Source organism: Mesoplodon mirus (assembly GCF_964341445.2).
Source record: "Mesoplodon mirus genome assembly, chromosome: 16".
NCBI classification, from domain to species: Eukaryota; Metazoa; Chordata; class Mammalia; order Artiodactyla; family Ziphiidae; genus Mesoplodon; species Mesoplodon mirus.
In genome coordinates this window covers 9006132-9033030 of record NC_138992.1, presented here as the reverse complement: position 1 = coordinate 9033030, position 26899 = coordinate 9006132, and the positions used below count along the sequence as shown (strand labels likewise).

Genomic DNA, 26899 nt, shown 5'->3' with positions numbered 1-26899 from the left:
GAACACATGTTCCCCAACTTACTGTTAGGTCCCATTGCTTTTTCAAGACCTCAAACAGACTTGCAGATGTTCTCAAGGCATATTTGTTTTAAGGCTGGAAAAAAAAGAGAGAGAACTCATGGTATGGAGAAGGAAATGCTACAGAGACAAAAATTCTGACAGTACCAGCGATGGCTCAGGCTCTTCCCAGGGGGCCAGTATATGGCAGTGCACAGGACAGGGTGTTACTCAGAGTCAACGGCGGAGGATGAAGGAACTCGTGCAAGACCCCCTTGCTAGTTAGCAGGAAAGTCGTGTTGAGAGCAAAGCCTCATTTCGCCAGTCTCTGCCCAGTGATGTTTTTCTAACACCCAGCTGTACCAACCTCATCTCCCTAGTTTGCACAATGCTAATCTGAACTCATTATGATGTTCTGTAAATGTAAAATGCTGTTTGTGTGGAGATTTTAATGTGGTGAGGACAATAGAAGAGCTAGTCAATAAGCAGTTTGCAAGATTTCCTATTCCCTCTCCCCACACCAGGTAAATAGATTCCTATTTTTGACTACTGAGCTCCTCCAACACCCCCAGTCCAAATGCTTGGTTTTTATGATGCAGAATAAAGGTGATGGTGGAAGGAAAAGACAGCGGAAGGGGGGTGATGGATTTGTATAAGAAATAAGGAAGCTGTGTTTGAGAGATAAAAAAGTGAAAGGCAAAATGAAAAGAAAATAATCAGGGGAGATATATGGAAACAGAGAAAGGGCCAGAAAGCTTGATTTTAGGAAAGTTATTGAGGGATACGTTGGAAAATGAAGCCTAAAGAGAGGTTTTGAGACGGTAGCTTGTAGGAAGTGAGAGATAATGGAGGGGCAAAAAGAATAAGAAGAGTGTCTAAGAGTGTTATCATAGATCTCATTTGATATTCTTCAAAAGCCACAAGGAAGGACTGAGCAGCTAAATTGTTCTTTGTTTGATTGTTTGTTGTTATGTAAAACATGGCCGTATGGCCACCTGGCTTATATTTGGGTTATACTTAGAAAGGATTTTTTACAGAGTTCAACCTGGTTCCATGCTTTTCAGAAAGCCAGAGTCCCTTGACCAGACAGTTCTGGAAGATGGCGCAATACAATGGCCAAACTATTGGTTTTGGGAACAGACAGCCTACGTTAGCCACTTTTGTCAGCAGGAGTAGAAGCAAAAAAAAAAAAAGATGTCTGGCATCTCTGAGAATAAATGGGGCTCAGATGCCATGAGGACAAGGACCGAGGTACCATACACATCCGCTTCTAGCACTTCAAGCTGCCTTCTTCTTCTTGAATTATTTGTATACATTTTGCTTTGGTCAGGAATTTGAGTGCTTACCTGGTGATTGTCTCCCGTTTTATTTGTCTTTGTCTTTTGAGCTTACATGGGGACTCAGAGAGGAGGAGAAGCTTGCCCAAGAACACAGAGAAAGCAACAGTGTTTGGCTGGGCTGACTCCTGCATTTTTTTTTCGAACTGTTAGGTGAAGGGGATTCAGAAATACCCTAGACTCTTTCTGTCTAGGATTCATGATCACTAGATGAGTTATACTTCCTCCTACTGACCCCGTGGAAGGCAGGAACATCACTCAGAGTTCTAGAACCTTTCCATAGAATGCGATTTACAATACAGTCTGGCTGTGTACTTACTGTGTGAGTGGAACACCCTTTTCACCCTCTGACAGATGTATGTTGCATTCTTCAGAAACCAGGAATAGTATTCAAGACAATACCTAAAGATTTAAATCAGGGGGGAACGCAATTACTATCCTTTGTGGCTATAAGAAGAGAACCATACTAAAAAAAAAAAAAAGTCATAATGGCTAATTATTCATAGCAAGGAACTCCCTCTCCATCTTTATAGGCTGTGGGAGGAGAGGTAGAGAATGAGTCTGAGTAGGAAAAAGCTTAGACTTCAGAGTCAGAAAAACTTATTTTTAGTTCCACCATCATGACTTACTAGAATGTATGACTTTCAGGCTGATTACTTAATTCTCTGGGCCTTGGTTTTTTCATATATAAACGAGAGTCAATAATAGAATCTACACTCATAGGGTATCCTGAGGATGACATGAGATAACATTGGCAAAGTTCCCCGACAGTGCCGGGCTTATCATAGGTGCTGGATCAATGATGATGTTCATTTATTTATTTTTGTGTGAGGTGGAGTGAGAGTGCAGGGCTGTTAGAGTCAACAATGTAGCAAATACTTAGCAAAATAATACCCTGCTCTTGGCTGGTGGCCACAGGGATTGCTTGAAAAGGCTTCAGTGAAAAAGCCACGCATGTCATTAGGAAGAAGAGTTTTCAGGACAGGCTGTGTCACTGGCTTCACATAGGACTCTTGGGAATCCGATTCCCTTTCAATCCTTCGCCTGAGTTTTGAGGAGGTTGGGCTAAATATTCTCTAACTTCTCTTCCATCTGTATCATTCTGTGATTCTCACATATTCTGGGGAGCAACCAATTGCTCATGTAAAGCTGGCTGTAAAGATTCCCCAGGTTGTGTCACCCTCAATTTACAGGACACTATAAAACTCTGGAAACTGAGGCACAGAGATGTTGCTGCTGGAACTCTGGGAAAAGTCAAAACTCATTTGCAAGACCCAAGTAGATGTTGGGAAGGGCAAGGTCTCCTGAATAGGGACATATGCTGGGACAGTGGCCTCCCGTTTTTGCTGTAGCCACATGGAACTCTCCGTGGTTCTGAGATGTTCCAGTCTGCCTCTCACTCTCCACCTTTTTTGCCTGGAGTGGCCTCTCCCATTTTTTGCCTAACAAACTCCTATTCCTCCATAAGCCCTATTAGTTATTTCCTCTGGGGTCCCATGGCTCGTATTCTGCTATACAAGCTTGTATAGCAGAGCTTGTATCTGCTATAGCATCTGTCACACTTCTTTGTAATTTGTCTCTTCACATGACCAACTGCCCCCCTAAACCACTATTTTTTTTGGCCACATGGGCCGTCCTATTCAACGAGCACACTGAGTAATGCCAGCCTCCTACTCTGTTATTCTTATCCCCTATTCAATGCTTACTATACGATTATAGAACAATTCACTATTCACTTAAAGGGAAATGAAGGGATAAGCTCAGTTTTACAGATGCTTCATTTCTCTAAATATAAACTCAAATTACTTTCTGGAAATGTCTGCCTTCCTCATTATCCTTCCAGCAAATATGCAATATGGATGGTTCAAATTTGATTTTCTTCCAAGGGTATGAGATTAATAGGTTTTGCCTGTGTGCGTGACTTGATTTTGTCACTTACTATGTCATATTTTAATGTGTGTTTATGACCATTTATTCCCCCCAACTATGAAATCCTCAGTTTCTGGGTTTATTTCTGATTTGTCTCTATATCCTGCTGGCTCAGCTCAGTGTTAAATTGATACATAGTGGAGCCTTGACACTTGTTATTGACACAAAGAGCTTGATAGAGAAAGCAGGAAGGAATAGTGGGCTGATCAAGTAGGGAAGTATTGTTGCAAAATGTCCTCTTCCTTAGGATCAGCCTGTGCTGTGGAGAAATGCCTCCACCTTGCTGGCTAACACCTTCAGGTCTACGAATCTTGCATATCTCCCTCTCTGGGTGGAAGAAGCATCCACTCTGATTGGGAGATCCAAGACCAGGGCCAGAAAAGAGTGATGGAAAAAGGTTGCCAACCTGAACTTGGGGCTCAGAGCCCGTGGATAATGGGCATTTAAAAAGCTGAAAGATCTCATACGTAGACTTTGAAGATAACTTTAAAGATCTGAGAGACTGGCCTCCTACTATTGGAGCAGAAATATTCATCTACCTTGTTTGGCTCTGGGTTTACAGCCAAGAATAAATCCCAGAAGAAAGGGAAATGTTTCCTGGGCAGGAAAACATCCACACCTAGTCCTTCTTAATATAAGATGGGGTCTGCCTTCTAATTTTCCTTTTACATCTTTATTATTGAGTCAGCAAATGACTGCTAGGGATTTATGAAAAAACTGGAATTTAGGTGGACATAACCTCTGATTAGTCTCTTCTAGCAAATCGTGCCAGGCTGAGGGCATTGGGGCTCTGGGACCACTCAAAATCCTCTGTAATTATTCCAGCGTAATTATTCCAGCAGATGTGACACAACACAAGTCAACTTGACAGCACTGACTGTGTCGTGGCCCGCCCTTGGCTCTGGGGACCCAGAAATGAATGAGGTTTCATCCTGGTTCTCAAGGAGGTGACAGTGCAATAGAGGACTCACAGGAGTGTGCATTCCTTGAGGTACCCCTGTCATCTGTGTGTGGATTACTTAATGCCTCATCACTTAGTGGCCTGCAGAGGAGTCAAGCAGAAGCAGAAGCCTGTAAATACTGGATGTAAAAAGCAGTGAGTGGTTCAGGTTACCTCACTGCCTCCATCCTGGGGTCTCTCTTCTGGCTCATGCAGAGGCATTGCTGGAAAAAGCGGCACAGCTCCATCAGGCAAGGGTTAAGCTTCTGGATGGCCAGCGTAAGAGGAGCAGAGATCATGGCCCCCTCCTTGAGGAGCGGCTCAGGACACCCTAGAAGATGCAATCCCAGACAATTCACATCAACATGAATTTAGCAAGCATCTTCCCTTTGTTAGGGACTGTGCTGAGTGAATACTGTCTTGCCCCTGATCTCAGGTAGCTCGAGACCAACAGGTAAACATGGCCTTGCTTCACCATGTCTGGTAAAGCTGCTGTGAGACTTCCCAGCGATAGGTAGAGAAAGGGGGGTGGGGGTGTGGTTTCTGGAAGAAATCAGAGACGGTCTCACTGAAATTTTATTAAAAATAAAAGTTCCGGGCTTCCCTGGTGGCGCAGTGGTTGAGAGTCTGCCTGTCGATGCAGGGGACACGGGTTCGTGCCCCAGTCTGGGAGGATCCCACATGCCGCGGAGCGGCTGGGCCCGTGAGCCATGGCCACTGAGCCTGCGCGTCCAGAGCCTGTGCTCCGCAAGGCGAGAGGCCACAGCAGTGAGAGGCCTGCGTACCGCAAAACAAAAAATAAAAATAAATAAATAAATAAATAAATAAATAAATAAATAAATAAAAATTCTAATGAGAAATTTTATATTTCTCATTAGATGGATGGAACAATGGATGGATGGATGGATGGAGCCATACAGAGATAGATATATAGATATAGATACAGATAAAGATATAGATAAAGGTACAGGTAAATATAGTCAACTTGTTTGCTAAAGCTCAGTGTGACGACTGCCCCCATCTGCACCACTCCTGTGTTTCTTTAGAACCTGGAGAAAACAGGGCTATAATTTCCTGTGGTAGCATAATCACGTCTTTGTGTCTGAAAGGTCCATTCACCATTCACTGCAGGTTGAATATGGGGCTGAGGCAGATCTTAGGTGATATGAAAAAGGAGACGGTGCAGGGTCCAGCGATTTAATAATGCCCCGTTGACATATGACTAGAACATTCAGGTTCAGGAACATTCAGGAAAATAATATTAAAAGGCATCTAGGAGTGGGAGGGGCCTGAGGACTCAACCAGCTTTGAAGGACTCACTTTGTGTCAATTTCTCTCTCATGGAAACTGGCTCCACAGGAAAAAATGAGAGTTTGACATCTAAAAATTGGAAAAATGCAGCCTAAACCACAGAAACTCCAAGTCCTGAGCCTCTGTCACGGGTCCTGAAAACCCACATCAAGCCCAGGAGAGGGATTCCCCTAGAATTCTGTAAGAATGAAGTGTCCAGGAATGTCCTTTCACAGGGAATAGAAGTAAATGGCACCCAGTGGCTGGGGGTGGACTTTTGGAGTCATCTTTTTTTCCTTCCCCTCTTTCTGCTGACATCATGCTCATTGTAAGAACAGCTTCCATTTACAAGGTGTACAGCACATTCTCAATGGGTGTCCATTCAAAAAAAGTTGATTGAATTAAGTTATATGGAGCTCTCCAGTTCCACATCTCTTCCACACACATTATCTTACCTAGTACAAAACGCTGCAGAGAAAATACATTTTTAATGCCCATGATAATTGCTATTATTCTTGCTTTACAGTGGAGGAAACTGAATTCTGGAATTTGAGCGCAGGAGGTTACCTCACCAGTAAATAGCAGAGCTAGGGTTTAATCCCAGGAGTCTGAATCTAAATTTATCAAACAAACCTCTTTTTATTCTACTACACAACTTCGTCCAAAACAAACAAAAGTTATAGGAGCGACAGGGCACTGGTACGTACTTGAAACCTGGTGGGGTCCTGGGACGAGGACTGGCTCTTCTCCAGGGGTAAAGGGCCACACAGCGGGGAGATCACCTGCAAGGACAACAATGGCCTCACAAAGGTCAAAATGAAATGGACCTGGGGTATACACACAAGCAGAGAATCATGGCATCTTAAAGATAAAGAGTTCTGTAAATCCATAGGGAGATTGTAGTCAAGAAAGAGAAAGTGATTTATGCAAGATCATAGGGGGATTTAATAGCACAGCAAGACTTAGTTCTCCTGCCTCTCCTCCTGCTAGAACCAATAAAATACAATAACAGGCTTCGTCTGCCTACAGGCACCCCTGTCCCGTCACGCCCCTGCCCCTAAACAATATTTTCCACCTGGGGTATTGGGTTCCTCTTTCCAGGGCCACATTCTTACCTGCCTGTGGATATCTGGGGGCCGGAGCCTTGGTAGGACTTGGAGTCTGTGTGCCACGGGTGAATGGGCCTGGGATGAGAGGAGAGAGTGGTGAGCTTGAGTTTCTTCAAAGGATGCATGAGCAGAAGAGGCCCCCGGCCACCAGTCCTGCCCTGTTCATCCAATGCTGCTTATCAAGCCAGGTATCTGGGGGTTGCTGAGGATGCAGAAATGAGTAAGAAATAGACTCTACAGTGGAGGCACCCCCAATGTTGAGGAGGAAAAGGCCAAGTCCCATCAGTAACTGTGATACCGTGTGTTGGTGCCACTGGAAACCCACTAACACTGGTATGAAATGGGAGAGGAGTGGACCAGCATGGGCCATGTCCCAGCACGGTGCTCCTAGGCCAATAGGACACGAGAGGCTCTTCATTCACTTGGGTCTGGTGTGCACACTTACTCCATCCCCACCCCTACACACTGCCCAGCATCATCATGAGAGAACGTAGGCTCATCTCAACAATTCTTTTGATCCTGTTCATGAAGTTCTGACTGAAGGACCACTTTGGGAAGTGATCCTGCTGTCAAGATGCATGCCTCTGGCAAAACCAGCAAAGCAGCCTTCATAGAAAATGAGGGAGAGGAAGAGGAAACAGGCACTTTCACTCGTGTGGTTAAGCGGAAAGGAAAGGGGTGAGGCTGGGGGTGCAACATGAGCGTGGGGATGGGGGATGGGGCAGGTGACATCTTCTCTGGGATGGAGAAAGCATAGCCGTAGGTGAGGGGAACAGGCCTTCCAAGCAGAGGAAAGCGCGTAATAAGCAAAGACTCAGAAGTGAGTGGAAGGCCGTTTGCTATGGCTGGAGTCTGAAGGAAGATGTGGAGGGGTGGGGTGAGGCCTCAAAGCCTGGGTTGGACCCAGTACAGTGTTGCAATCCCGCTTGTTCCTTATTAGGCTCCTCTGCTAGGATGGTGAGTGTGGCAGCGTTGAGTTCAACTGCCTCAGTAGCAGAGATGGGCCGCATGACACATTTACAAACAGATAACTGTGGGCAGGAGGCCCAACGCCAGGGGGCGACCTGGTCGTTTTCTCAGAGCCGGTCAGCATCCTCTTTGTTTTTTGTTATTTATTTTTGGCTGCGTTGGGTCTTGGTTGCTGCGCGCGCACTTTCTCTAGTTGCAGCGAGCGGGGACCACTCTTCGTTGCGTTGCGCGGGCTTCTCATTGTAGTGGCTTCTCTTGTTGCAGAGCACGGGCTCTAGGCGCACAGGCTTCAGTAGTTGTGGCTCGTGGGCTCAGTAGTTGTGGCTCACAGGCTCTAGGCACACAGGCTTCAGTAGTTGTGGTGTATGGGCTTTGTTGCTCTGCGGCATGTGAGATCTTCCCCGACCAGGGCTTGAACCCATGTCCCCTGTATTGGCTGGTGGATTCTTAACCACTGCTCCACCAGGGAAGCCCTCAGCATCCTCTTTGGATTCCCCTCCAGGCACTGACTGTAAGCCCCTGAGTACAGAAGGCACCGCTGACGCTTGCTGCCTGGGTGTGTTTCTGTGTAGTTCTGGAATATGAGCAGGCTTAACCCTACCGCACACACAGAGCTGACTTGTCTGTGGTCACTGTTCACAGCTTAACTAAATAACTGCAGAATCACAGAGGATTAGAGCTGCAAGGGGCCGAGGGCAAAAGCAGACACATGCTCTCCTCTGGTTGACATCCGCTTTGCCACTACCCTCCTGAGCACGTGTCCTGAAGCTGGCTGCTACGCTGTCGCCCTGGGGGCAGTAGAACAGGGCAGTCGGCGTTGCCATTGATCGAGTGATTCCAAGGTGCTCCATGAGGAGCTGAACACCTTACAGACATCACTTAACTGAGTCAGCACAGCCACTCTGAAAAGTAAGCATCACCTTCCCCATTTCGAAGAAGAGAAAACCAGGACTCAGAGAAATCAAAAGAACTGCCTAAGAAGACAGCAGTGGTGGAGTCAAGATTTCAACACTACTGTGTCTGAAATAAAGGCCAGAGCTCAAAGCCTCAGGGCTGTGCTGGCTGCTGTTGCCTGTTGGCCAAACCCAAGCATGTTAGCCTGTATTTTTCCCGATGCCATTATGTCAGGTGTTTCTCTGATTTAAGCTATCAGTTGCATTCCCAGACCTGTTTGTGCAATTGCGATTTTGCACCTAAAGTTAAGACTTTACATTTGCACCCTTTGAAATTCACTTACTTCTTCCTCTCTACTTCTTCAGAAATTCAGGCAATTCAGCAAGCTTTTACTGAATGTCTGCTGGGTTTCATGGGAACTGGAGAGTAAAGACACAGGCCTTTAAAGAGAGCATAGTCCAGAGGGGAGAAAGGCCAAGTTCACGGCCCCTAACAGCACAGCAGTGATGAATGTTACGATCTATTGAAAACAGAAGCATAGAAGAAGGGCCTCTGGCTGCAGAGATCAGAGGAAGTGATTTTAAAAACACGTAAACCATGTTTGTCTGATTCTGGGAGTAGAAAATATGGAAAATTCATGACACCGAAGTGAAGAAAAATCAAATCTTATCTATTGATACTTTCCAGATATAGTCAAGGATAACATGTTGTGAATTTCTTTTCAGTCTTATTTTGGTTTATTTTTTATTTTCTGTGTATCTGTATCACACACGCACACGCATACACACATAAATACATAGACAAACACAAAATTGGAATCACACAGTTTTTCAGAGCTCAGGCCTTCCTCATACTATATGATTACATTTTAATGTGCATATCACTATATTTGTATATGTAATTAGTGGCATAGGAGTGAGCATCCTCTCTTACCTGAGGTTGGGCTGGTCCCTGGTGGGCTGCCAGGCATGGCCGCTGTCCTAGCAGGAGTCTCGGAAAAGCTCCGTGCGTTCGTGGCCTTCTTGGCCTCTGCAGGAGATGTCCGCGGGGAGGAAAGTGTTTCCCAGGGAAGCCCTCCAGGTGTTTTCTCACTGGTGGCCTGAGCCCAGGGCACAGGTAGTATGGAAGCCCATGCCTGCCTGCGGGCTGTCACCCATGGAGTTCCAGCCACCTTCCTGGTAGCTGCACAAGTGACAGTAACAGGGCACTTACTGCTTGACTGCTTTGATTCAGATGTAACATTGACAAGACATTGACATATAATCAAGGGGTACATGCAAGGCGCATGCATAATATAGATAATCCAGGGACTTCAACCCTACCCTGAATTGGAATAAGGGGACCACACTAAACTTTGTTTTCCTAACTACTAATTTTAAAAAATTCTCCAAATTCCTAGGACGCTGAACAATCAGCTAGGGTGTGTGTCCAGAGGACAGTGGACACTGTCAAATTTAAGAAATACGATTCTAATCATGAGATACAGTGGAAAGGTTTAAAGTAAGGGGACCTGGAGGTTTAAGTTCTGGCCCCACCTCCTCCATGCTGTGAACACTGGGGCAAGTTACTAAACTCTTCTCAGCTTTACCACTGAAATGGCAGTGATGATAATGATGATGCCTGACTGACAATATCACAGGACGGTTATTAAGACAAGTCTTCCCTCACTGGTCTTTTAAACAATTGCCAGATGTTTTCACTCGTCCATTCCCATGTTAAGAATTAAAATAAATTTTTTTCAGGTTGTACAAAACTTATCCCCTGGGAGGATTTTAAATCTATAAGTTAAGTTGGGAACAGTTGCCATTTAAAAACTATTCCGATTTCTCATCCAGAACATGGTATAACCCTTTATTTATTTAAATATGCTTCTATTATTCTCTTGAAAGTTTTGTAGTTTTTCTCATGCAAAACTAGCACTTTCCCTCTCAGAGTGATAGCTAGATATTTTATGATTTTTCTTGCCACTAGCAATCACATCTTTTTTCATATTATACTGGAAAGCTTTCTAATTTTGTATAATTGTCTTGATGTGGATATATTACTAAAAAATTTCTAGTTAGTGAATCTGATTCCTTTTCCTCATTCTGGTTTCCCTATCTGCTTGACTTTTATCAGTTCTCAAGCTCAGGGGAGCCCCCTCTCTGGGCTTTCCAGGACAATAGCTCTTTGTAGGCTGGATAATAACTATCAGTTTACTTGTCTGTGTCTCTCTCCCAGATCTGAGAGCTCAGGAAGGAAAGGGAACATTGATAGAGCTGTGTTTTTTGACAGCTAGCTTGGGGTCTGATATTAAATATACGTATTGATGAGTGAATGAATGAACGAATGTATTCTGATGACCGTGGTCCATTGTTGGAACTCATTGAGACATAATCGTCTTTTAATGAAAGAGTTATTTCAGCTGTATCTTATTCCACATAGGATAAGCATGCCTTTTACATCTTCAGTGACAACACCACTGATCAGTGTCCACAAAAATGATGGGAAAAGAAGAACTTCTCAGCAGGTCAGCAACAGCAGCTTTTTACTCTGGCATCAAGTCATTAACATATTCTTGGCAACATTATCCAGCCAGCTACAAATTAACCTAACCCTGCCCACCATACAATGTTGACTGCGTTTCACCATTTAGTGTGAATTTCAGGATATTGCTACCTACTCTGTTAAAATGAAAATACCTGATGTTACCATATACCACATTTATATTACTATTGGGGGATGCTGGGTGAAGGGTATGAGGGAATTTTGTACTATTTTTGCAGCTTCCTGTGAGTCTTAAACTATTTTAAAATAAAAAATTATAAAATCAAATGTTAGAAAGACATTATGCCAGTGACATTTGTTGCCTTTGCTTATAGGTATCATACCCATATTGGTTCACATCTATTTCTTATTAAAGGGCTGCTGAACAAAGAGGTTGGTGGAGAAGAGATAAAGGAAGGATTTCACTTATTTATCTGAGCCTAGAGGGAAGTGCGGGGAGAAACAGGACAGGAGAGGATGGGGTGAGAAATCTCACCCCAGGCTGGGAGGGTGGGAGAGGTGCTGTCCAGGGTGGCCAGGGCTCTGCTGTGACCCTCAGGATGCTTGTTTGTGTTCATGGTCTGCTCTCCCTCTGAAGGAGAAGTTGTCTCTGTCCTGGGAGAGCTTCTCAGAGCAGACACTCCAGCGTCCTGGGATCCATGTGCGGGGCTTGACCTTGGTAGCGTTTGCTGGCTTGTGGGTGTGAGCTGTGAAGTCAGGGCTGTCCCGCTGGTAGCTGCACATTCAAGGAGACAGTCAATGGCAGCTTTACTATGCTTGACAGTTTGCACACAGAGAACTGTCGAGCCACTGAAAGATCATTGGACAGAAAATATACAGAATGCAGAGATTCAAACCTTACTCGGAGCAGTACGTTACGTCACCAAGAGGAGGGTTTCTCCTTGAACGACAGATTAAGCTAAAATATCGAGGGGTGAAAATGCCATGGGCAAAAGCAATGTGCACAGAATGCAAAGCTGTCAGGCCAGAAAGCATCAGACACTTGAGGTGTTTCCTGAACAGAACCTGGATCCTGTCAGGGTCCTTGCCCACTTCACAACCCTCAACCCCTCCACAGCTCTGGCACTGGTCCCAGGAAGAGGGATTATGTTTGCTCATGTGCCCTGTGGGTATGACTAGGGGCCAGAGGTGAAATTTGGGGGAACTAGGGGCTGCCAGGAAGAAACCCACTTGAAAGATGGCCCCCCACAGAGACAGAAGGAAGGCTTAATTCAGAAGGAGATCTACACAGTGCCCTTGGATGCTCCATGAGGAAAAGGAGGAAGAGGTCCAAATGTTCATTAAGCCTACCTCGGGAAGGCTTAGGGGATGGAGGCTGCATGTTAGGATAGGACAGGCTCTTACTAGCCCACAAGGCCCCCTCCTCTGGGTGGACAAAGCCTGGCCTGCAGACAGGTGGGATTTCGGCCCCTTTGGCAGGTAACTGTGTGTCGGACACGACCAGTGCAATTGCAGAAGGTGGCCCTGCAGCATCATTTCCTCTCTCCTGCCTTACTTCTGAGCTCAATATCACCCCACATGCACCAGAAGCCTGGTCCTTGCTCTCAGACTGAAGCATGTGGGACTGAGTGCCTGCCAATCAAACTATCACTCACCCAGGTGACTGGCTATCAAACACATCAATTTTGAGTCAGCTTGTTCATATGTTCTCTCTTCTCAAGCAGTTGTTGCTGGGAAAACTTTACAGGAGCACAAAAGGGGAAACATAATTGAGACTGGGGGTCAGAAAGTCATGAAAGGACTCTCTGAAGAAGTGAGATTGACTCAACCCTCAGATCTGTCCTCAGAATTGGGTAGGTGAGGGGAACCCGCCAAATACCCATTTCTTCTCCTTATCAAGCAGCCTTATTCCATACAGTTGAAGTTCCTTCCTTGACATAACTAAGAGATGCCCTACAATAAATACCAACCAAGGCAGCCCCCTGGAGTGGAATTGGAGGTTGATTGTAAACTTCATTTCACTCCAATAAACCTACTATGTGCAAAGTACAGTGTGAGGCACTGAGGGGAAAGCAGACTATGGAGATGAAGAAGATGGTCTCTGCCTTCAAGTATGAGTCAGTGATGAGACACACAGATAAAGTCATCTGTGATACAACCTGGAGTAATAGTCCAAATGACTTATAAGTGTGTGTTGTAGAATCATAGAAGACAGAAGACTAATTTTGACTGGGGGATTTTTTGGAAAGAGGAAGCAGCAGCTGAGCTGGCCATTGACAGACAAATTGGATTCTGAAATATGGAAAAGTAGGGCAGTTCCATTCTGGTATAATAGCATGAGCAAAGTTGCAGGGACATGGAGATGTATGCCGTCTGCAAGGAGGGCAGGGATTTCAGTGGAGTTTTAGCAGAAGATTTATGTAAAAGAGAGTAGGTAGGGTGGGTTTGATGACAGACAAATGTATAGTCGATGCTAAGGACTTCAGACCCTCTGCTGCTGACTTAGGAGTTCTGAGCAATGAAGAGGCATAACCTAATTATTTTATCACTCTTATGACAATGGATGGATATTTCAGAGAAATAAGAGACTAGGTCAAAGGAGATTGGTTCAGAGGCTATTATAGTAAAGATAGATGACAAGGACTTGAACTAAGTTAGTCATAGCAACAGATGATGATCTTGGAAGACCAGCCAGATTCCAGAAATTTTATTCAGCTAGAAATGACACATAAGTATAGGGGAGAAAGATGGCTTTAAGGTGGTTCCAAAAAATGCCACCTGATGCCAGAGAAAAGGCAGGAAGATGGGTAGATGTGTGTGGAGGGGTAGAGGATGGTTGGGTACGGTCTGAGTATTATGGAGTGGCAATGTCTACAAGAGGGTCACAAATTCAAATACCTACAAAAAGAGGTAGTTTATATGAGAAGAAAGTGCAAGGCAACAGGGAGAAGTGAGGGCTATGGAAAGGAGGAGAAAGGTGTCTCTCCTAATGGGGAGGATGGCAACTCAACCCCAGTTGCCATGGGGGAGGGGGAGGGTCCAGGGCTACCCGATCTTTTGCAAAAAAAAAAAAAAAATCTAGAAATTCAAAAATTTTAATGATGAAATCCTCTGATCTTAACACAGTACAACTAAATAAAATACCTGAGGGCAGCATTCAGTCTTCAGCTTGCTAGCTGGGACCCTGGTCTGGAGACTCTATAGTAGGAGTTTGGGAGGGTTACACTCACCCAGAACACCAGACATGCTGCTGGTAAATGTGTAATTGATAACAGGAGATTTTTCCGCCATCTCCCAGAAGTCAGAAAGATTCCTTCCTGCAAGAACCACACCAACAGGGTCAAATCTTGGGCTCACCTGCTGGAGGGCTGTGTTTAATTCTCAGCTCAGAGAGCTTGTCAAAGAATGGCTGGTGGTTCACCTGACTTTCCTGACATCACACAGATGAAGATGCAGTCAGATTCATTCGCTTGACTCACTGCAAGACAGACCAGGATACAACAGGACTTAGCAATGGGTCTGAAGCTGTTAAGTCTTTGGTTGAAATGAAAATTAAGCTGGAAATCTCTAGCTCTGGATGCTATAGGAAAATAAGGGTAACAAGGTCCTTATTTAGGAGCCCTGATTTTCAGTCAGCCCCGAGTTTCTGATTTTAATTTTTTTGATGGAGGGAAGGTGCAGTATAATGTAATGGCTAAGGGCAGAGCCCCTGGGGTCAGCATCCAGGATTATAACATTAGCTCTGGCACTGATTAGTTAAGTGAGCATAAATGAACTGCTTGACCTCTCTAAGACTCAGTTCACCTATCTTTAAAATGGTGAAAATTCAAATCCCACAGTACCTTATTTGCACTTTCCAAATCCCCAAATCTCCGTAAGATGGAAGGTTTTTGTGTGAGTTTGGTACCGACTCATTCAGTGGCAAAACCTGAATTGACAGATGCGAGGCTGTTGTAGTTTATCTATCCTTCTTAGTGTAAAGGGTCAACCATTTTGCTAAATGAATATGAATGTGTTTGATTTACAGCAGGCTGTCCTGGATGTCGCTGGAGGTGTTCTGTCAGGTACAGTGTAGACACCCTATTACACCATCAAAAATCCGAAAACTTCTGAGTCCCTAAGCATACTTGTCTCTGAAGATGCTGCCTAAAGGACTGTGGATGTGCGGTTGGACATCTCTGGTAGGATGGCTATGATGATCCAATGAGACAATGTATGTGAAGCTCTAAGTATGGTGCTTGGCAGGTAGAAGAGCTCAGTAAATAGGCATAATAGTAATAATGGTTCTTGTTAATGTTGTCCTATTACTCTATGTATTAATAGTGACCAAGAGCATGGACTTCAGAGCCAGATCACCTGGGTTAGAATTCTGTCTCTGCAGAATGATCTTGGGCTAGTTCCTTAATCTCTCAGTGCCACAGTTTCCTCACCTGTAAAGTGGAGATAAATATAGTAGCTACCCCATATGGTTGTGGTGAGGATCCAGTGAGGGAAGCCCTTAGAAGAGTCCCGGGCACCTGAATATATCTATTATTTCTCTTTCTTCCTCCCCCACTGCTCCTAAAACAGTAGTTGCTCCACAGTATAGGACACCACCTTTCTGATGAGACCAAGAGTTGGGCTATTGACTGGATCTGTGCTTTTCAAAGTAGGCCCCCAGGGGAATGTGAATTGCCTGGGGGTTATATGAAGCCACCTTATAACTGAAGCGTATCTTTCTCAATTGAATGTCAGACATGAGTTTAGGCTCCATAGAGATCTAAATCTGAATTCTGAGCCAACCTTGAGCAAAATATTCAACCTCTCTGAATCTCAGTTTTCTCATTTTTAAAATGGGAGTATAGCTGTCCAATAGAAGCTGTTTTTTGAGTCTGCCTAACTCCCCCCATTGTCGAGCCTTGGATTCTTCCTCCAACTTTTTGCACCCCAGGAATAGCTTTGATAGGAAGATGGAGGCTTCAAATACTGTACTGGTGGTTGAAACTGTACCACGCTGATTGTCTAAATAAAACTTACATTAAAGTTCCTGGCAGTCCGGCCTATGGTAGGGATCGGGGTGGGAAGTTGACTAGGTTTTATTCCATGGTGAATGCCAAATCTCAAATTTGCCAAGCATTTTCAAGATGAGCACACCTGAGAGGATGGAGGTTGACTTTAAAATCTCTGTGAGGTAGCTGGTAGAATTTCCAATGAAGTCCACCAGTAGGGCTGTGAAATCTGTAAGACAGATTGAGGAGGTTTAAATTTCTGAGACTTGGTTTAAATTTCAGAGACTTGAAGGGAAATGTATATTGTATTTGGATTTTTCAGATTAGATTTTACAAGTTTGATTTAGTTCAGTGTATTGGGGATTATTAACAATCATAAAAAGAAATACTACTAGTTATTTTTCAAGTCTTAATTTCAGGCAGGCAAAAAACTTTTGGATCCACCATCATAACCTCCTTTCTCCCCCATTTCCCTCCCCCCACCCCAGATCCTCCTCTGCCAGCACCAAAGAGCTGTGCAAAACCATAGTGTTGAATAATGGTTTTTCTGAGTCCCCCCCCACATTATTTCGTCTAATTGATTTAGAATACCAAATTCATTGGATAGGAAGCATCCCTGCAGACATGGGATGTAAATTTACATAACTTCAGATTTTCAAAATGATATCAAATTTAGTGGTGGATTATAAACTATGAACTATCAAAGGAGACAAGAACTTTACACAAAATAGAACAAGGAAGCTGTTCTCCTGCCCTCCATGTTCAGAAGTCTGATGGGAGGACATAATTTTACAGCATTTCAAGTTATAAAATCTTTGAGGACTTTCTCTCCGAGCACGTTCTGAACAGGTCTTGACATGGTGGGTGCCATTGACCAAAGAAAGTTCCTAATGCACTTCCTACCCACACAGCTGCTGCCTCTTCTGCTGTTCAGTTATGGTTTTCCAGGACCCAGAAAGTTCTTGGCTTCTAAAACAAGGAGTACTTACTCTAGGAGCCCCAAACTGTGAATTTCTAAAGAAGCTTCTGAGGTCCCATGGATAGTTTCCCGTCATGCCTTGTCTAAATTCTTCTTTTACTCACTAATGGGGTTATGAGCTGGGGTCAGGGGCAAGCTGACTTGAAAATATAAAACCCAGACCATTGAAAATATAGAACCCAGAGAGGCATGAAGACGTGATGTGACAACCAGGGGAATGTATAACATACAAGGCCAACAGGAGGTGGGTGCTACCCTATGTGAGCCGGAACCATGGTGACATGCCATCTTACCACACTTGCACGGGTGCGTGGTTAGTCTCCTAGAGGAAGATGTGGTGGGCCACCTGTACAGGTGTGGACACGTGGCCGTGCAGAAGGTAGGCATCCTTCTTTATGTCTCTTTAGACCAATCTGTTTATAGTCACATTGTAGAAACTGAAGAGGGGTAGTATTTCATTACTTATGCCATCTATTTTCTTTCTAATTCTCAAGTTTCCTTTGTTTATTAATTCATTCATTTAATAAACATGCATGGAGTGTTGGAATATGCCAGACGTCTTTTAGGCACTGGAGGATTAAGACACCATCTCGGCCTACCCGAAGCTGAGATTAGTGAGAGAGAGAGAGACTCATAGATAGACCAAGAAACTTCAATCCACTATTTGAGCATGGTTTTGCAGCCCAGACACCAAGCATGGAGTCCAGATTCTGCCCAAGTTTCAGAGAAATGATGGAATTTTCCCAAGGTCCCAGAGCATGTGGCAGGGCTTGAATTTGAGCTGAGGTCTGCCTTGTGCTAAAGCTCCTATTCTTCCCAAAATTTCCACCACTGCTCATACAAATCTCATACTCAATATATTTGTCAACTCTCCTTTTAGAACTGCTTTCACGATCCGGTCCTAGGCTTGGAAGAAAATCAGTTATCACTGCCTCAAAGATATTCTTTGTTTTGATGAAAATATGAACTATCTAATTTACTAGCAACACACAGATGAATGATTTCTGAATACTTTCATATATAAATAGAAAATAGGGAAAAAACCCTTTTTGTCTGTCTTAATTGGTAATGATTTAAGAATATCTCTTGGTACTCAGTGTTGGCAAGGGTGTGGAAAAGCACACACTTTCAAACATTACTGGTAAAAGTGTAAACTTATGCAAGATTTCTAGAGGAAATTTTAGCAATTTGAAGCATCACAAAATCCTCTTCCTGTCAGACAACAGTTCTATTTTGAGGACTTTATCCTACAGTGATAATTGGGCAAACACTGCAAGTGATTGTACATAGGCTCTCATCACAGCATTGTTGATAATTGTAAAAAAATACCCGTTTCCATCAGGAGGAGATAAATTATATCATGGTACTTTCTTTCAATGAATACTATGAATTCATATGAAGGATGAAGCATATTTATATCATTGAATGGAATGTTTTTTAAGCTTGTTTTCTAAATAATATAGAGAAGGTACAGTAGGATGGGTAGATAGATGGGTAGATGAATGGGGTAAGTAGGTTAGAGAGGTAGGTTAGATATGTAGTTGACAGATGGCTTAGATAGAGGAATTAGAGAGAGGTGGGTTAGATCACCTTGGGTAATGTGATTACCTATGGATGTTGGGATATCAGGTGTTTCTGATATTTTGATTATACCTTCCATGTTGTATGGAAGGTATAATCATACCTTCCATACAACACATTATTTTTAACATCACAATATATTATTTTTAAATCAAGAAAATTTAAGTTCACAATATATTATTTTTTAAATCAAGAAAATTTAACATCAAAATATATTAACATCACAATATATTTTATCATCACAATATATTATTTTTTACATCAAGAAAATTTAAGCCATTTTCATTAAGGAAAAACACACTCAGAGGAAGGCTATATATCAGAGTTGAGAATATTCAGAAAACAATCCATGTCTGAAGATTATCCGCAAACACATCTTCCCCAAAGGTTTTGAACCATGGCAAGATGTTGGCCGAAGTGTACAGCCTCTCAAGGTAGCAATTTGAGGGGAATCAGCATTAGGCACGTTGTGATAGGTTAAACCTTGTGAAAATCTCTGTGGTTTACCAGGGGAGCAAGGTGCTATTTTATCAGGGGTAACGATCCATGGATCAATTCTTTTCAAATAAGCATTGCATGTGTATGAAAATACACTTCAGCTCACCAAACAGAATTACAAAATTCCCCAGCAGATGTGACTCCAATTTTTAAATTTTATTTTTATCTTTCACACAATCAGGGCAAGGTCTCAACACTAGATAAAACTTGGCCTCTAGCTGAGGCTAATGAGATGGTGAGAAAGATGTGATTATGAAGAACATTTTCCCTCCCAAATGTAGTTTGTCGATGAGATTCAGAGGGTGAGTTAAATAAGAAGATGGATATTAGGTACTTATTGCAGAGTCTGGCATCCAGTACTTATTAAACAATAATCATTATCCTCTTTAAAAGGTGCACAGTATTTGGTCCATAAATTCCACCTTGGGGACTCTATCCTCAGAAAGTAATCTAAAACAGGGAAATGTTTTAGACACGAAGATGTCTAATACAGGATTTTTTTATATTAAGGAAAACCTAGAATCCACCCAAAAGTTCAACAACATACTAGCTAAGAAAATGCTCACATTCATAGGTTATGTAACCATTACACATGTTTGCAAAGAGTGTAATATCATAGAAAATATTTTTAATATTAGGTTAAGTGAGGGGAAAAAAAAGCAGAAGCCTTTTTCACCTTGAGTCTTTGCTTCCCTTACAGACTATTCTTTAACAAGCAGCCAAAGGGATTCTTTTAAAATGTAAGTTAGATCACTTCACTCCTCTGTGTGGACAATCACAATGGCTTCCTTCTTATTCATAGTAAAAGTGGAAATCCCTGTGGCAGACTATAAACTTCTACATGATCTTCAACACCCTTCCTGCCTTGCCCCCACAATTCTGAGCTCATTTCTCACGGCTCTCTGGCTCACTTGCTGGCCTTTCTTGTCCTCACTCTGCCTTTGCCTGGAACACTCTGTCTCCAGCTACCACAAGGCTGTCTCTCAGGTTGCCTGCAGGTAGCCCCTCAACCCTCACCTCATTAGAGAAGACTTCCCTGGCCACCCTGCACACAGCAGCCACCTCCACCATCACCCTGTCCCCTGCTTTATTGTTCTCACAGTCATGCCATTAGCCAACATACTGTGTGTTTTCAGTTTATTCGTGTACTCCCTCTCCCTTCCAACAGAATCTAAGTCCATAAGAGCAGGGGGTGTGTCCACTTCAGTGTGGGTGATACCCTCACACCTAGAAGAGCATCCAGCTAATAGTATGTGCTCAACAAAGAACTGCTGAATGGATGAATTAGTGGTGAGAGAGTAATTTTCACTTTTATTTTTCAGGATTCTATAAATATAAGGAACATGTCATACTTTTAATTTTTAATTATAAAAGTAATACATGAATATACTGTCTTTGAAAAAAATCAGATAATACCAGGTTCCCTTAATCATCACTCTTCTATTTCACATGCAGACTCCAATCTTCTTTACAGAGGTAATCACCTACCCGGTGTTCAAATATGTATATATTTTTTCATCATTGCCATTTTACTCTATTTATTTTTGAACTCCCTTTTTCTAATTCAAAATGTCATGGAAATATTTCCATACATAGACCAAACCTGGCCACACGCATGCATTTATATGCTCTCTATGGCTGTCTTCCAAGATTTGACTGTACAGTAGACTATTCAGCCATTTTCCTAATGATGGATATTTAGGTTGTTCTCAGCTTTTGCTTTCAAACAATGCTACCTTTTGTTCTTGCCCCTTTGCGCAGATGTAACTATTTCTCTAGAGTAGAAAACCAAGAAAGGAACTTTCCAGGACAATGGATGTGCACATATTTAAGCATAATAGATAGCATTACATTTTCTGATCTTAGTCTAAGGAGAAAAAAAAATAATTCAACCTTATTTAAAAGGGCATAAGCAAAATCAGGGCAGCCTGCAAGCCTCAAAGTGAATTCTACCCACCTGATAAATCATTGGTCCGGTTGTTCAAGCAGTAGCAGTACCGTGTGGGGAATTTGGCCGGGTCCACAGTCTTCAGGTTAGAAACTGTGAAGAGAAACGAAGCACATAGCAACCCTGACACACAGCCTGGCCTGCCTACCCATCGCTTACCATTCTGGCCACCAAGAAAACCTGGAGGAGGGGGCATGGGAGAGGGATGGATTGGGAATTTGGGACTAGCAGGTGCAAACTATTATATTTAGAACAGATAAACAACAAGGCCCTACTGTATAGCACAGGGAACTCTATTCAATATCCTCTGATAAACCATAATGGAAAAGAATATGAAAAAATATATATATATGTATAACTGAGTCACCTTGCTGTACAGCAGAAATTAACACAACATTGTAAATCAACTATACTTCAATAAAATAAATTAAAAAAAAAAAAGAAGGAGAGCCAGCACTTACTGTTGTAAATGGCCACAGAAAACTTGTGGAAGGCAAAGGAGCTGTAGGAAGTAACACTCAGCAAGGAGAAAAATTTCTTGCTATCTGTCAAAGACATTGAGATAAAGAAACAGTAAGTGCCCACTAACGATAATAACAGTAATAGAAATTAGCAAATGGATCATGGAAATTAATAATACGATGAACAAATAAAAATATAATAATAAACACTGAAAATAATCAACAAAAATCAAAGCAAAGCAAACCGAAAACAAACAAAAAAGGCAAAAGTACATGTCCCTTGGCTATATTTCCTAATCTGTCTTTAAACTCTTGCAATTGTCTCATAATATAGTTATGAGTAGAGATGCCTACACAGATGCTGTGTTTGGAGCACAGCTTGCTCTCAAAATGCTGGTAAACTTCCTACTTCATCTGGATGTTTTCAATCTTGTCATGAGTTAGGTAGGACACACATCCTCTGCTCTGAACACAGAGGACCCGAGACACACAGAGACGTGACGGGTCTTGCCCAGGTCATGGAGAGTCCAGAGGCGAAGCAGGAATAAGATAAAAATGGGCCTGGATTGTGCTTTTAAAAAAAATTGTTTACCTTTTAAAGCTCTGATCAGCATCCCGTTCACCAGCTCTGTCAGGTTAAGTGCAGACAGATCAACCGACATTGCAGGCAGCTCTGAAAGAGATTCAAAGGTAACGTCAGCAGCCGGCCTTTCTTGGCAAAAGGAAAAGTTCCTCATTTCCGACATTCAGGCAGATGTGCCTCCTCTTTGGACATGAACTCACACCCTGTGCTGGGCACAAGGATTCGGAAGATAAAAGTCAGTTCCTGTCCTCAGGAGGTGACAGCGACTGGCATATACTGTGACAAGCAAGAGAAGGTAGAAGTTTGGGTGAAACACAAGGAATGCTTATTTTAGGGAATATTTTATCTCTGCATTTGGAGAGAGTAGAGATTGGTGGGAGATGCTTATGTATAATATACAATATAAGCCCTGGGAAATTGCAGGAGTTCTCAATGTGCTGTATAATATAAATAATGACATTGTCTAACAGAGGAGCTTGCAGATTCCCTGGTGGTGCAGTGGTTGAGAGTCCGCCTGCCGATGCAGGGGACACGGGTTCGTTCCCCGGTCCGGGAAGATCCCACGTGCCGCAGAGTGGCTGGGCCCGTGAGCCATGGCCGCTGAGCCTGCGCATCTGGAGCCTGTGCTCCGCAAGGGGAGAGGCCACAACAGTGAGAGGCCTGTGTACCGCAAAAAAACAAAACAAAAAACCCCCCAAAAAACAGAGGAGCTCGGATCCTGGCTGGCCCTTGGCATCACTAGAAAGATTTTTTTTTTCCAGTTCCACAATTCTGATGCTTGGGCTCCATTCTCAGAGACTCAGATTTAATAGGTCTGGGATGTGTCACAGACATTACTACCTAAATCCATCCATCCATTCATCCATCCATCCATCCATCCATCCATCCAATTGCCCAGATACTGGTAGTGTGCAGCCAAGTGGAGAGACGCTGCTTCTCCCAGCTATTCCCTGAAGACTTGGAAACAACAGTTGACAAAGGGGACATAAGAGCCTGATGCTGCTCTTCATGGTTTGGCAAACACTATCTTTTTCATCTCTTACTTAATGTTCAGATAATTGTGGCTAAAGCAATCTGAGGGTTGGAGGGATGCCGTTGCTCCTCTGTGGGCGTGAGAATGGAGGTCCAAAGAGGTGGGAGAAGTCATCTCAGTGGCCCAGGCCACCCATGGAGCACTGGGGTTGGGGTGGGCAGTACTCACCTGTGGCATCCAGAAAAGCGACCCCCTTTTCTCTACTCTCTTCTCCTCTGAGGCCAGACACTGGGAAGAGAAAAGACTTCAGGAGAGAAGAAGAAACTTCGACCCCAGCCCCACGTTGCTGGAGGGACCTTGAGGTCTGTACTGCAGCTGCCCTCCGGTTTAGCAAAGGTCAGCGTCACTGGGGGCACTGTGACCCCTCCCCCTGAGATTCTAGTCTCCTTGAACTGGACGTGGTCTAGAAATGCATATTTTAATAAACAGACAAGGTGATTCCCATGCAGGGAGTCCAATCCACCCCGTCTCTTTACTGGGTTGGGAAACCAAGGCTCAGGGAGGAGAAGAAACTTGCCTAAATGTGCACAACTGAGTCCTGGTAATGAAGGGCCAGAACCTACTTCCAAAATATCAGGCCACTTGCCCACTCAGCAAATTTCATGCTGCCAAAGAAGACACTGTCAAAGGAAATTTTGAAATACCAAAGGCGTTCATTCGTTCTTTATTCATTCGGTAAATACTCACCTAGGGCTAAGCAGTATGGTACGTGTTTGGTATAAAGAGGTCAACAGGAAGGGACTGAGTCTCCACGGCCGCAGAGCCTACTGTCTGTGGCTCAGAGGGAGGAGGGAGATTCACGTGTAATCCCAGGAGAAGAGTGTCAAACAGGGACCAGCAGGATGCTGGGAGCACCTCTATCAGAGAACCCAACCTGGTCTGGGGGATGGAGGAGACCTCACTGCGGAAGTGACGGAAAGCTAAAACCTGAAAAGTCAGCTCTTTTGGATTAGATGCCATTTAGTCATACTGCATCCGTTACTCTTATTGTTGCAATGATTATTTTTTCATGTCACATTCCATTGGAGAAGGTGATTTATATCCATTTTATAGATGGAAAAACCAAGGCACAGAGAGGCTGAAAAATGTGTTATAGTGTCACAGAGTAAGTCAGGATTTAGGACCGGTCTAGTTACCATTGCACCAAGGAAAGCCCCATCTTTTTCCTTCTTAACTTCTTTATTTCCAGACACTGAAATAAAAGTTTTCATGAATAAAATAGTACCGTGGAAGCAGAGCCTCAGCAATTTATAATATCCTTAAAACTCATCTTATCCAATGCTATCTTTGAAGGATGAGAAACTGAGACCCAGAATGTTACGTGAGGCATCTAAATCCCACATCTGGCCAGTCTCCCTGTGTCTACCTCCTCCCAGACCCTGGCAAACACATTTCTTCTCTCTGCTTCTATGAGTTTGACGATTTTAGATTCCTCATAGAAGCAGCATCATGTGGTATTTGTCCTTCTGTGACTGTTTATCTCACTTAGCAGAAGGTTTATCCACATTGTGGCAAATGGCAGGATTCCCTTGTTTTTTAAGGCTGCATAATATTCCACTGTATGTATATACTACATTTTCTTTATCCATTCGCTCGTGGAAGAACATTTAGGTTGTTCTCTCTGCTTCTATGTACACTGTTGGAACTTAGGTTCAGTCAACCATTGTCAGCCAATTTGGCCTTTCACAGATGATCGGGTTTTTTGGTTAAATATCAGAGCTTTGGGGTTAGAGGTAGGGGGAGTCTGTGGATGTCCTTCTTTACAACACAACACGGCTACTGGAGGTGGCGGTTATGTTCTCGATACAATTAAAGGAAGTCTGAGACAGATGTTTATTACCAAGCAGGCCTGAAGTTGTCAAACAAACTCCCCCCACCGGCTTGGGAGAGTCCGTCTGGCGCTCCCCTCTCAGGCACCCTGAGGGGCCCTTGATGCCCACAATCTACTCTGAAGCAGCTGCAGTGAGATCTATAGGAGATACCAGCCGACCTCGCCTGTTACCTGACCAGGAAGCAGAGCCCTCTGTCAGGGTGAGGGACCGGAATCATCTGGGCTCTGGATTACCAGGCTCCAGGGATGCTATAAGCTGCTGGGTTTGTGGGATTCTTAACACCTGTCAAATCCGAATGATGAGCCCTGAGCTGCAGTCTTCCTAACCAAGATCCTTTCTTAACACTGCTCATTTCATTAAGGAAAAATTATTTCCACCACTTCTTTTTATAATTACAAACCCATGGGTGGCTTTTGGTAACAATATTTGAAGTGTGAGCTAAATGCCCCAGAAGCAGGGATTTCTGAATAGGATGCTATAGACATTTTTCAAATAAATTGCTGGGCAGATAACATAAAGCTATTGTTCTCTTTTTGGATAAAATGACCACCATAGTAGAATCTTAAGGTAGATGGTATTAGCACTCTTCATACTCAGTCATGCTTAGTATTTTATTGCTTTTCATGGTTTATGATTACCTGTGAAACAGGAATTGTTCCCACTTAAAGAGAAAATTAAAGACCCAAACAGGGGAAATATTTACTGAAAATTACCCTGCTTATAGAGAAGAAATTGGTACAACTGGTGTCTTCTGGAGAAGGAAGTGGCTGACTGGTGGAGCATTTAACATTTACACCTTTGTACCTTCTGCATTTTGAACCATATGAATGTACTAACTAATTAAAAATAAATAAAAAATTTTTCTTTTTTATTTAGTGTGAGAGCAGGACGTACCTGGCTGAGGGGGTATTCTGTGTACAGGTAACAGTCTGAGATGGGCATGAGTATTATTTTATGAACTGAAAGAAGGCCAATGTGATGGAGCATAAGGAATGAAGGATATGAGGGACTGTAGATGATGGGGAGGTGGGCTGGGCCATGTAGAGCACGTAAAGGACTTAGGATACTATCCAAAGAAAAGTAGAAAGTCATTGAATACTTTTGGGGAGGAGGAGGGAGAAATGAGGGAGGATTGGGAGGGTGGCTTAATGAAATGTATGAAAAGATGGCTCAGGCTGGTGAGTGGAGAATGGATCATTGAGAGACAAGAGGAGAAGCAAGGAGCTGCTTTGGGAAGCTCTCCTGTTGGCCCACCAAAGAGAAGACGTTGCTTTGGATAAGGATGGTAACAGTGGAGGTGAAGATAATTCTGTTGCCTAAATGGGACTCAACTGCAACAGAATAAATGGGGAATTTATTATTGCCATTTTTATCAAACTCGTTTGGATTCTGGGCTGAAATGCTGGCTGCTACAATTCTCTAAAGCACGATGAATACCCAAACATAGTATACAGAACAGACACTTGAACTTTGACCAGACCCACCTGTGTTGTAAAGGGACAGGACACATGCGAGGCCCATGCACAGGCTTACCAGTGGACCATGTAGCAGGAAGCCTGGCATGTCTTGGATACTCTGGCCCACCTGGAAGCAAGCAAGCAAGCACTTGGAGGAAACCAGCTGGATTACTAACCACATTGATGCAGAAGATCCTTGAGAATACTGCATGGGGAGCCATTAGAAATACAATTGATAAAAGCCATTGTATAGTTAGGATAGGTTAGGTTATGCTGAGGTAACAAATTAACGCTGCAATCTCACTGGCTTAATTCAACCATAAAAGTCATTTTCTTGTTGATAGTCTATGCTGTCTGCGTATTGGTGGGGAACTGCTCTTCACGCTCACTCAGGGGCCCTGGATGATGGAGGTTCCACCTTCTTGTAGTTCTCCATCCCTGTGGCCTCCTTAGTCCTTGACTCATAGTGGCAGTGGAAGGGAGAGACCTGGAGGATTATGCACCAACTCTTAAATGCTCTGGCAGGAAGTGACACGCTTACATTCATTTACAGCCTCCACCAGAATTACTCACGTGGTCCTGAATCA

The 26899-nt window shown here is 43.5% G+C and overlaps 1 protein-coding gene across 1 annotated transcript; it reads right to left on the bottom strand.

Annotated features, from left to right (window-relative positions):
* Positions 1–50: 50 nt before the first annotated feature.
* Positions 51–26418, bottom strand: HHLA1 (HHLA1 neighbor of OC90; the record flags this gene model as incomplete). Its single annotated transcript, XM_082601182.1, has 16 exons — positions 51–94; positions 1654–1736; positions 4378–4534; positions 6201–6275; positions 6609–6677; positions 9558–9647; positions 11488–11727; positions 14183–14269; positions 14374–14430; positions 16086–16169; positions 20956–21039; positions 21408–21491; positions 22000–22080; positions 23192–23251; positions 24168–24215; positions 26340–26418. The coding sequence occupies 16 exons, from the start codon at positions 26416–26418 to the stop codon at positions 51–53; spliced, it is 1422 nt and encodes a 473-aa protein (XP_082457308.1).
* Positions 26419–26899: the final 481 nt, after the last annotated feature.